The sequence below is a fragment of the Pagrus major genome, chromosome 19, assembly GCF_040436345.1.
Source record: "Pagrus major chromosome 19, Pma_NU_1.0".
NCBI classification, from domain to species: Eukaryota; Metazoa; Chordata; class Actinopteri; order Spariformes; family Sparidae; genus Pagrus; species Pagrus major.
In genome coordinates, this window is record NC_133233.1 from 27,391,421 (window position 1) to 27,402,217 (window position 10,797).

At 40.8% G+C, this 10,797-nt stretch overlaps 2 protein-coding genes across 3 annotated transcripts in view; both read right to left on the bottom strand.

The window, feature by feature from the left end:
• Window positions 1-1,370: 1,370 nt before the first annotated feature.
• Window positions 1,371-5,133, bottom strand: LOC141014243 (protein NLRC3-like). Of its 2 annotated transcripts, XM_073487956.1 has the most exons (5): window positions 5,109-5,133; window positions 4,183-4,333; window positions 3,969-4,088; window positions 3,367-3,446; window positions 1,371-3,254 (listed from the first exon to the last, which is right to left on the bottom strand). In XM_073487956.1, exons 2-5 carry the CDS (start codon window positions 4,311-4,313, stop codon window positions 1,387-1,389), a joined length of 2,199 nt encoding a protein of 732 aa, XP_073344057.1. In that variant the 5' UTR covers window positions 4,314-4,333; window positions 5,109-5,133; the 3' UTR covers window positions 1,371-1,386. The 2 variants fall into 2 exon arrangements, with proteins under 2 accessions (XP_073344057.1, XP_073344056.1); XM_073487955.1 differs by lacking the exon at window positions 5,109-5,133 and having other exon boundaries at window positions 4,183-4,376.
• A 4,258-nt stretch (window positions 5,134-9,391) lies between these two features.
• The window catches only part of riok3 (RIO kinase 3 (yeast)), a 7,526-nt gene continuing 6,120 nt past the window's right edge, over window positions 9,392-10,797 (bottom strand). Inside the window, exons 12-13 of the mRNA XM_073487981.1 lie at window positions 10,074-10,187; window positions 9,392-9,858 (exon numbers count right to left, since the gene is read on the bottom strand). Coding sequence (XP_073344082.1) covers window positions 9,745-9,858; window positions 10,074-10,187 — 228 coding nt within the window. The 3' untranslated portion in view covers window positions 9,392-9,744. The remainder of the gene's footprint in view (window positions 9,859-10,073; window positions 10,188-10,797) is intronic.

Below are 10,797 nucleotides of genomic sequence, written 5' to 3' on the forward strand. Positions count from 1 at the left end.
ATATTACAAAAATGTTATTATGAAAGAGGACACTTTATATTTACTTCATGCATTTGATGTCAAAACAGTTTGAAACATTCTGTTCTGATTGACATTTGCTATTTACATCAGTGGTTCAGCAAACCTTCATCTGATCTGTGTTTGACATGAAACAGTTATTCTCATCACTTTCTAAAACCTGCAGACTTTAAATCTTTGTTTTATTTTAATCTTGCAGATGAAGGAAGAGAAAATGTAGTTACATTTGGGTTTCCATGATGTCCACAGTCTGTCAGTGTGATCTGATCCTGTGTCTTTTGCCAAAAAGTTAGATTAGTTTATGCCCAACACAGTGTCAGCATGAGGGTGAGAGTGCCAAAATTAACATCATCGCACGTCTTGTGTCGAGCATGTGGGCTCCACAAATCATGTTGCTGAATGATCGTGCACCTCCTGAATTCAACATGGATGAGCTTGAAGTTTGAAAAACCATCTTAGAAATCTACATTTACATGATTAATATTTTGCCAGCTAATACAGATGTGATTCAGAACAGTTGACTTCTATAAAGACTTGTATGATTTACACTTTTATGGTGTTGCCATTGGTGATTTTGATTTATACACCTACTGTCTTTTCAGATGCTATTGTACATTGCAGTCCTGACCATTCACAATTCTTTATTCTTCACGTTTCATCTAGTTGTTGGTTCAGTTTTGGTGTTTTCCTTTCCAGCTGTATGTCTCTTCTGTGTAACTACACTGAGAGCAATGATAAACTGGAGTCAGATTCCTTGTATGTCCACACATATTTGGCCAAATAAAGCTGATTCTGATTCTACAGAACAAAAATACATGAAGATTAAAACTAAATAAGAGTCAAGTCAGAAAAAGATCTCATGTCATGTATAAAAGGTAAAGTAGAAGCTTTAATTTGAGCTGGAACTTTTTGGTCCATTTGCTCACTGTGAAATGTCTCTAAACCGACATAATGAGAACAATAACTGCATGAAAGAAATTCTCAAGGACTTTAGAAACATCACATGAAAAATGATACAGATCTTATTTTAAACTCTTCAGTATAGTGGTTAAAAAAACCTCTTTCATTAGTTTCACCAGGGTTTCTTCTGTCACCCAAAGAAAGATTCATAGAAGAAAAACTGTCACATTTAATGATCATTAGAAATAAATGGAATAACTGAGTTCAACAACCTGACAGCTATAAACACATCCAACTGAAACATCTACATTGTTGCACTCATGGTAAGTGAAACATTATTTAAAATGATCACAATTGTATTTAAAAATGTAAGCGCTATTTCAAAATAAATTATTTTATAGTTTGTATATCTGAAGAATTAAACTGCTAATCTACACTGATTTATAATGTTGATAATCACATCTGGACTCACACAGCCGTCCTGCAGTTCCTCACAGCTGGAATCAGTCTCAGTCGTCCCTCCTTTGATGTGTTGTACTTCTTCAGGTCCAACACATCCAGAACCTCCTCTGACATCTGCAGCATGTAGGCCAGAGCTGAGCAGTGGATCACAGAGAGGTTCTTCTCTGATCTGTTCTCTGACTTCAGGAACTCTTGGATCTCCTGATGAACTGAGTGGTCGTTCATCTCCATCAGACAGTGGAAGATGTTGATGCTTCTGTCAGGAGAGACATCATCTCTGTTCATCTCCTTCAGGTTCTTGATGGCTCTCTGGATGATTTCTGGACTGTTGTCTGTCTGACCCAGCAGACCTCCTAAGAGTCTCTGGTTGGACTTCAGAGAGAGGCCATGAAGGAAGCGAACAAACAGGTCCAGGTGACCATTTTTACTTTCAAGGGATTTCTCCATGACGCTCCTCAGGAAGTCATCCAGGGATGAGTAACGGGTCTCCACGCCATCAACAACTCTACCAAAAAACTTAGAAATCTTCTCAAGAAAAGACTTTGATTTTCCCAGGAAGTCCTTCAGTACCTCTGTGTTCCTGTTGGTGTAACAGTGGAACATGTAGACTGCAGCCAGAAACTCCTGAACGCTCAGATGAACAAAGCAGTAGACTGTTTTCTGGAAGATCACACTCTCTCTTCTGAAAATCTCTGTACAAACTCCTGAGTACACCGAGGCCTCTGTGACATTAAGACCACACCGCTCCAGGTCTTTTTGGTAGAACATGATGTTTCCTGTCTCCAGATGTTCAAACGCCAGCCTCCCCAGCTTCAGAAGAACTTCCCTGTCAGCCTCCGTCAGCTCCTGTGGACTCGTCTCACGTCCCTCATCGTACTTCTGCTTCTTCCTCTTTGTCTGAACCAGCAGGAAGTGTGAGTACATGTCAGTCAGGGTCTTGGGCAGCTCTCCTCTCTGGCCTGTAGTCAACATGTGCTCCAGAACTGTAGCAGTGATCCAGCAGAAGACTGGGATCAGACACATGATGTGGAGGCTCCTGGAGGTCTTGATGTGTGAGATGACTCTGCTGGACAGATCTTCATCACTGAACCTCCTCCTGAAGTACTCCTCCTTCTGGGCGTCAGTGAAGCCTCGTACTTCTGTTACCCTGTCAACACGTGAAGGAGGGATCTGATTGGCTGCTGCAGGTCGGGAAGTTATCCAGACGAGAGCTGAGGGAAGCAGCTTCCCCTCGATGAGGTTTGTCAGCAGCACGCTGACTGATGACTTCTGTGTGACATCAGACACGACCTCATGGTTCTTGAAATCCAGTGAAAGTCTGCTTTCATCCAGGCCGTCAAAGATGAACAGAAGTTTACAGACAGCGAGCTTCTCTGCTGTCACCTTCTGTAATGTTGGATGGAAAACATGGAGCAGCCTGAGAAGACTGTACTGCTCATCTCTGATCAGGTTCAGCTCCCTGAACGAGAGCAGAACCAGCAGACTGACATCTTGGTTTTCGGAGCCCTCTGCCCAGTCCAGAGTGAACTTCTGCACTGAGAAGGTTTTTCCAACGCCAGCGACACCGTTGGTCAGAACCACTCTGATGCGTCCCTGTTGGTCAGGTGAGGCTTTAAAGATGTCGCTACACTTGATTGGAGTGTCATGGAGGGTCTCCATCTTGGAAGCTGTCTCTAGCTGTCTCACCTCATGTTGGGTATTAACCTCTTCACTCTGTCCCTCTGTGATGTAGAGCTCAGTGTAGATCCTGTTGAGGAGGGTTCCACTTCCTGTTTCATCACTTCCTGTTTCATCACTTCCTTCAGTCACACGTTCACATCTCCTCCTCAGACTGATCTTATGTTCATCTAACACCTCCTGCAGAACACTATCTGCTGAAAGAGAAGAAAATATTCTGGGATTAAATTGAGAGCAAGAATCTTGATTAAATCAAAAAGTTCCTGTTTTCAGACATGAAGACATCAGCAGACAGATGTACAGTCTTACTTTGTACAGTGTTGGTCTGACTGACTAACACTGGACAGCAGGACAGCTGCTCCTCCACAGAAACACTTCCCTCTGTCTTTCTGAAGAGATAAAGGAAAATCCCTCAGATTAGAAATCACAGATCAGTCTGACAAAAGAGAAGACAGACTGTAAACATAAGTATGTCTTCTCCAAGCTCTGAATCTGGACTGAACTCCCAATCACTCACAGTTTGTTTTTGTCTGAGTCACAGTGGAGCAGTTTGCATCATTTGATTTTAGTAAACAAACTTATTTTAATGGGAAATTTTATCACACAAACAAAAAGGACCACAAAACATGACCTCATTAGCAGCTATTAAAAACTTAAACCATACTGGACAAAGTACATGGCCGAGCTTAGTACAATATACCCTCCTCTTTTTTCAACAACTGTGTTTGATAAAAAGGTTTGATGAAGATAAAAACAATGTCAGAGTGAAGATTTTGGGACAGTTTCCATGAGATGCAAAGTTTTAAAATGTAATTTCCAGAAAAAATATTTTGTCCTATATTTGGGCAGCTACAGTCATATAATGGTAATGATTTAATTATATAAACTGAAGTTAGTATCAGTTCTCTTACTGTGTGTCTGAGGGTCCAGGTTCATTACTGAAGTCCAGAGGCGGTTCTTTGGACCAGTCACTCTTCATAGACAGACAGCTGGAGACTGGAGACTCTTCTCTCCGTCTGTGGTACTGACTTCTGGAAACACCAACATGTTTGTATTTATTTCATCTAAATACACAAATTGCTGATACTGACAGTTTGGTGATTAAAAACATGGCAGTCTTCTTACTGTGTGTCTGAGGGTCCAGGTTCATTACTGAAGTCTGGAGGTGTTTCTTTGGACGGGTCACTCTTCATAGACAGACAGCTGGAGAGTGGAGACTCTGCTCCGTCCTCCTCTTCCTCCACACAATCACTCATCTTCTGCACTTCAGAAAGCACTGAGGTAAATATGTAGCACATGGAAGGAGAACAACATGAAGACAAGGAGGACAAACAGGTGAAACAAGATGCAGAGGAGGAGGGTGTAAAATCTAATAAAATAATTGTTTTGGCATCTTTCACTTGAGATTTCTACAGAAAACATTTTGTGTCTTTGCAACTGGGTTTCATCTTTTAAATGTCAGAGGTTAAATGTCTAACAGAATCTAGTTCTTAGTGTTAAGTTATAACAAAATATGTTAATACTGAAACAGCAATCTGGATCCTTCTGACCAACAGGACAGTCCAGGATCTACTGTGGTACAACACAATATCTTCAATGAGTGAACAGCGAAGTCCAAGTCCATGAAACAGACTCTAATCGAGGCTTCATTAGTGAAAACTTTTACTGTTAAACTATTTTGTCAGGTGAACCTGAAGTGGCAGAGAAAATATTGACAATAAAATTCATAAAACAAAACTGCTGTCGTCTTCTGGACTTGAGTCAGTCTGAGAAATAAGCAACATAACACTGACTGAGCTCAGAGCACAAGATGAGAAAAGTCTGTTGAAGAGGCTCAACCCAGACTGAGGAAGGAGGAAGTCACACACACACACACACACACACACACACACACACACACAGAGTAAACAAACATCCTGCCTCTCGTCAGTTTTCTTTAAATATGAGCTTGTTGTCTCTTGTTCAATGTGAATTTTGTAGCCGATCCCGCTGTTCTCACAGATGAATCAGAGACTTTGACTGTAAAACAATAATGTAGAAATAAAACTCACCTCTGCCTCAGACGTCTTTTCCTCCACCTGCTGCTCTGTTGACTCAAAATGAAGTCTGAACACTTTCACTTTCATGTCTCCGCCCTGCAGGCCGCAGACCTCAATGTGGGCGGAGTCAAACGTTTAACTCCGCCCACTCTCCAACATTTGACGTCACCGTGATGCTTCCTGCTCGGTTTTCCTGTTTTCCTGTCTCTTTCCTCGGTTCTGTTTCCGCTTCGGTATTATAAATAATAATGTTGTTCATATAATTTTAGGTGTATCGTTAGGTCATGTGAATTAGCTGCAAACTTTATATTTACATGTACAGTAAATATGCTCTATGAATATATCAGTGATTTTTTTTGTTTTGTTATTAAGAGCATATCTTGTCTTTTTGATTTTAAAATCACAACTATACAACTCAGAAATAGGATGCTTTATGAGCCTCTGGTCATATTTTATTATTTCTCTATATGTAATATTATTATATGGTATTATAATAAACGCACTGTGCGTGTTTTCTTTTCAGTTTTACTTATAGTTCCTCTATGCATATATTCAACCTATATTTCTCTGGACTATGAGTAACTAACATGAACCAATTTCACATTTGTGTTAATTTTTCTTAATGTTGGAGTAATTGCCCTACAGCCCTACACTGTAATATAACTCTCTCCTGCCCTTGTCCACCCTGAACTCCTCGTCTCCTCAGCTTTCCAAATTGAAATTGAACAAAAACAAGACACATTTTTTGATTTGACATTTTCCCCTTATTTATAGCGCAATGTATTTCATTTAATCTTATAATGTTACTTTACTGTTGTGTCTCTTTCAGAGTTCACAATCATCAAATGTGTCTTGAGTTGTCGAAAGACAACACACTTTCATTGCTGCTATTGCGAAGCAACAATAATCAGCAGGGCTCGATTTCTCCCTGATTAGGAGCTGCTGGACGATCTTGGTCCATGATCCCGGTCCATCAGGTGCTGAGAACTTGAGCCCTGATGATCATCACAAACTCATGTGGAAGATGGAAGCTACGTTTCAGGACATCTCTTCACGTTTCACTCAGATAACTAAACTAAATAAACTCAAAAATATGCGGAGAAGAGAAACATTCACATGTATTGTTTATCTATTTTAAATAAAGAGAGAAATCCAACCGTCCAGCTTCTGGGTTCAAGTTTCTCTCTTCTCCAGAACTGAGGCGACCGCCGGTGGCGCCAGAGCCTGACGCAGGCTACAGCTAGCTAGCTAGCTAGCAGCACCCGCAGCCGCTGACGGCTTTTTCTACATGTTGAACTAAAAACAGACGTGTTGTCGCTAAACGTCCATCAGCTGGTGAGCACTGCATCACTTCACATCACCTGGTTCTGGTTCTGGTGCTTCCTCAGCCTCTTCCTCCTCCTTTTCTCGCCGCCTGACGCTTTGATCCTTCGACGCATCTTCGCCGTCCAACTCGGACAGACGTTGACGCTCTGGCCCCGCCCACCGGCCACGGGCCACGTTACGTACGTACGTCACCGTCACGGTCATTGTTGCCAGGTTTGGATGAGACAAACATGATGAGCCTGTCAACAACAAGCAGCTCCGGTGATGAGGTGCAGATCAGACGGAGGAGAAACATTTCAGTCCCTCTCCCTCCTCAGCTGAAGGAGCTGAACTTCAACATCTTCACTGAGATTCATCAAACAAACCGATTCTTGAGACTGAGGTTTAACTTTGATGTGAATAACTGTGGTTTGAAAGTTTGGATCACATGTTGTTTCACTGTGAATCAGTCCAACTGTTCTGGACCGACATGCAGGGCTGGCTACAGTCCAAGAGGACCGAACCATCACCACTGACACAGGAAACTGTCAAGTCTGGACTTTCTGATGGGTCCAAACAGTGGAAATGGGGACATCTGCTGGCAGGAAGCAGCTCCAGCAGGACCAGCAGAACATGAACGGTGCTGATGACGTCAGCTTCAACAATGATTTGTGAGAGAAAAAGCTCCACAGGTTGACTTCATGTGTCTGTGCTGATCATGTGATGTGAAAACCAGCAGGGTCTCACACAAAACTCTGATCAACTTCACATACTTTACAGTCAAACACAGGATTTGTTTGTTTTCTGTCAAAATCCAGATAGTTTTATATTTCTGTGTACTTGTAATTGTTTTACAGACATGATTAATGAACATAAAGTGTAGAATCAGCAAGTTAAACACATCTTTTTAATATCAAACGTTATAGAAAGATGAAATATGAAGCTGCTGACTTTGCACCAAAATCCAGACACAAGTCAGTCCAGAAGATTCAGTAAAGCCTCGATTGAATCAGACTGTGTTCAGATTTGATCCACTTCATTTATTATGAAATGACAAACAGCTGATATTAGTGGTAATAAGCAGAACTTCACTCTGCAACATCAACTTCTGCTGTTCACTTTCAGTGTTACGTCCCCTGGGAGGTCCAGGGAGTCGACTGTGGGGAGAAACACATCACAAAATAAAACAACCCCCAAATCAAGCTTCAGGTTTTATTGTTATAAATTTCCTTTTCATGTGTGAAACTGCTGCTGAGTGGGGAAAAAATCTGATAGGAGGAAAAGATCTAGAAGAAAAATAATTCAGATTTGACCTCAACATTGTGACTCAGTATTGTACTTAAGTAAATGTACTTAGTTACATTGGATCACTGATTGGGGCAGCGCTCATTTATAGAGATTTGACTTCAACTTTACATTTAAAATGATATATTTAAAACATTAAAATGAATACGTCACCAGCAGCAGCTCGTTTTCATGTTGTACAAGATTTAAGTTTGGTTCCAGTTCATATTTACGGAGAATGCTTTTATTCTGAAGGAGTCTGGTCGGAAGTCTTCTTGTTGTTTCAGCTGAGAGTCACATGACAGTCTGACGTCACGTGCTCGGAGATAAACAGAGAAGCAGGAAGTGAACCAAAGAGTTGGTGCTGCAAACAAACCTTCCAGTGTTTGACTCATGATGAACATTTATATTTTATATTAAAACAGTAAATAAAAACACAAACAAGAGTTTTTTAATCTTCAGCCTTTATTGTCTCCACTGGTCTGCAGACCGAGTCACACACACACATTTCATCAGAATAAATCCACCTTAAAATCAACATCATGTGAAGAGAAACCTTCATGTTTTATCCATGAAGATGAAAATCACACGACCTGCGACGACGTCCCACTAACAGCTACCTGATCCTCGTTTCACTGCAAACACACAAACACTTTCCATCGTCGACATTTAACGACATGACGCCAGCACGACTTTAATGTGATAGTGAGGAAATCTCTCTGCGCTTCATTTTCAAGAGTTACCAAACATTTCTTAACCCCCTGCTGCACTGTGACCTCTGACTCCGCCCCCCACAGGTGACCCCGAGCTCAGAAACAGAAACAAACCTTCAGGTGTTTTCTGACATTGTCTCCTCTCCGGCTGCTTCGACTGCTCGCTACATACTCACTGTTCCCTTCAACAGATCTGAGCAGAATAAATGACATCAGTGGTGAATCGCTGAGAGAAAAGACGAGAAAAAACTATTTAAATAACTAATTTAATAACTAATTATTAAAACTGAGAACAGATTGATGCAACACAGATGAAGACAGTTCAGGATCAAATCTTTATATTTATTTCCAACTAGTTTAATCTGTTTAATTATCGTTATTAGTGTTGTTTTTCAGTGTTTTTGATGTATTTCGTGTTTTGTGCCTCATGATATGGAGGACTGATGCTGCCAAAACTAAAAATAAATACAATATATCACATAAATATCATGTCAATACATGAACCAAAATAATACTCAAAATAAATGTAGGTATTTACTGCATGCATTTACTTTTGTATAAATTCATTTACTTATTGTTATTTATTTATTCATAATTGTGTTTTTCATGTTTTAAAGCAGCAGTAGACGAGTTATTAATTATTTTTTGGTGCCTTTGACGGCATCATAATTAATGTATTGAGACATTTACTTAATGCTTTATGTATCTGGCAGTTTTAGTCCTCCATAATATCGTCCTGAAACGTTTAATTAATTTATGTAGCACCTAAAATCTCTCCAGAGGTGAGTTGTTGCAAGACCCATTAACCCTTTAATCTTAATCTTGCTTTAAACTTATTGACATAAACACAAACTGTATATGATGTTTTTCTCTGAAGCTGCAGAAAGAATTATTTTAACTCATTAATCTTTTCTCACCATCACATTGACCAGTGTTTAGTCTTCATCATTTAACCCTCATTTCCCCAAATTTAAGCCCGACTCTGGAGGCATCTTCAGAACCTCAACAAGTAGAATTTTAATGAGAAGCGGTTCTGTGTGAGAGGCCACTGGACTAAAAGACAAACATCAGTGAGGGCCCGTGTCAGCAGGAGGATCTGAAATGAGGCCTCAGCTTCAGAAAACCCTGCTGGAGCCTCTGAGCAGCTCAGGACGCTCCGACTTCAACGTCCAACACGGTGAAACTCGTTCCTCCTGCAGCCAGGAGGAGGCGCTCCGTCCTGCCCGAGTAAAGGAGGCAGTCGGTGGGTGGGTCAGAGGGTGGTGGCGGGGTCCTCCTCCGTTCATCTCCTCTTTACAGCGTTTTCATCACGGCGGGATCGTGAAGAGAGAGCGAGCCGGGCGGCGTTAGTCGTCAGCGTCGGGTTCTAAAGGAGGGTCGCCGTCTTCAGAGGCCACGGGGAAGGTTTTCTTTCCTCGCTTCTGCACGTGATCCTCGTTCCTCTTCTCCAACGCCACGATCTGTCAGAGAGCACAGGGAGCGTTTAAAGGAGCAGTTCACCCAGAAGTCAAAGTTTCTGCCAAGTTTCACACATTGAAAAAAAAGAAAATCTGTGACATTTTTTAAAATGACTATTTCACACAAAAGGGGAAAGAAAATTCTCCTACATTGTCCAGCTAAGTTTCACACTGAATTTGTGTGTGTGTGTGCGTGTGTGTGTGCGTGTGTGCGTTACCTCAGCCATGAACTCGGCCTCCTCCTCGGCGCCGACTGGGATGTTCAGTCCACTGACGGCGTTGAAAAGCTCGTACACGCTCATCGCCTCGCTCACGCCTCTCTTCTGGAAGAACTGCGTCACACACACACACACACACACACACACACACACACACACACACACACACACACACAGAGTTGGGTTTTAATCAGCTGTCTCAAACCAACATGAAAACTTGACTGAAGAACTGGTTCTTAGTTTTCTAGTCTAGTTATGTTTTTGTGACATTGAGTGAAAAAAAAATGAAAACCAAGAAATTATGAATTATTAAAAAAAAACAAATTTTCCCCAGGAGATTTTTTTTCTTTTTTTCCAAAGAATTCTTTCTGAATTTCTGTCAAACTGGGTGAAATTTAAAAAAAAAAACATTTTCCAGGAAAATGTTTTTTTCCAGGAGATCTTTTGTTCAGTGAATTTTATTCAGAAAAATTTGAAAAAATAAAACACTTTTCCCTGAACTTCAACTTTTCAATCTGAACTTGAGTTAACTAAATATGTTTTCTGACTTCTGTGAAGACTTTTAATATTCCTGATTAATTAAAACATGCCAACATCTGCTCAAACATCCAGCTCAGCCACAGAGACAGAAACTAAATCATGTAAAAACAAACACGTTTCACTACAACTGTCACAGAAATCAGACCGAACTCAGTGTAAAAATGTTTAAAACAAATAATCCTCT

What these genes read in the sequence shown, in the direction of transcription:
- LOC141014243 (XM_073487955.1), bottom strand. Translation starts at nt 4,355, where the DNA reads ATGTGCTACATATTTACCTCAGTGCTTTCTGAAGTGCAGAAGATGAGT. An exon ending in CCTGGACCCTCAGACACACA is followed by an intron (nt 3,447 to 3,968) that starts GTAAGAGAACTG and finishes TTATCTCTTCAG; the next exon opens with AAAGACAGAGGGAAGTGTTT. An exon ending in TCAGACCAACACTGTACAAA is followed by an intron (nt 3,255 to 3,366) that starts GTAAGACTGTAC and finishes CTTCTCTTTCAG; the next exon opens with CAGATAGTGTTCTGCAGGAG.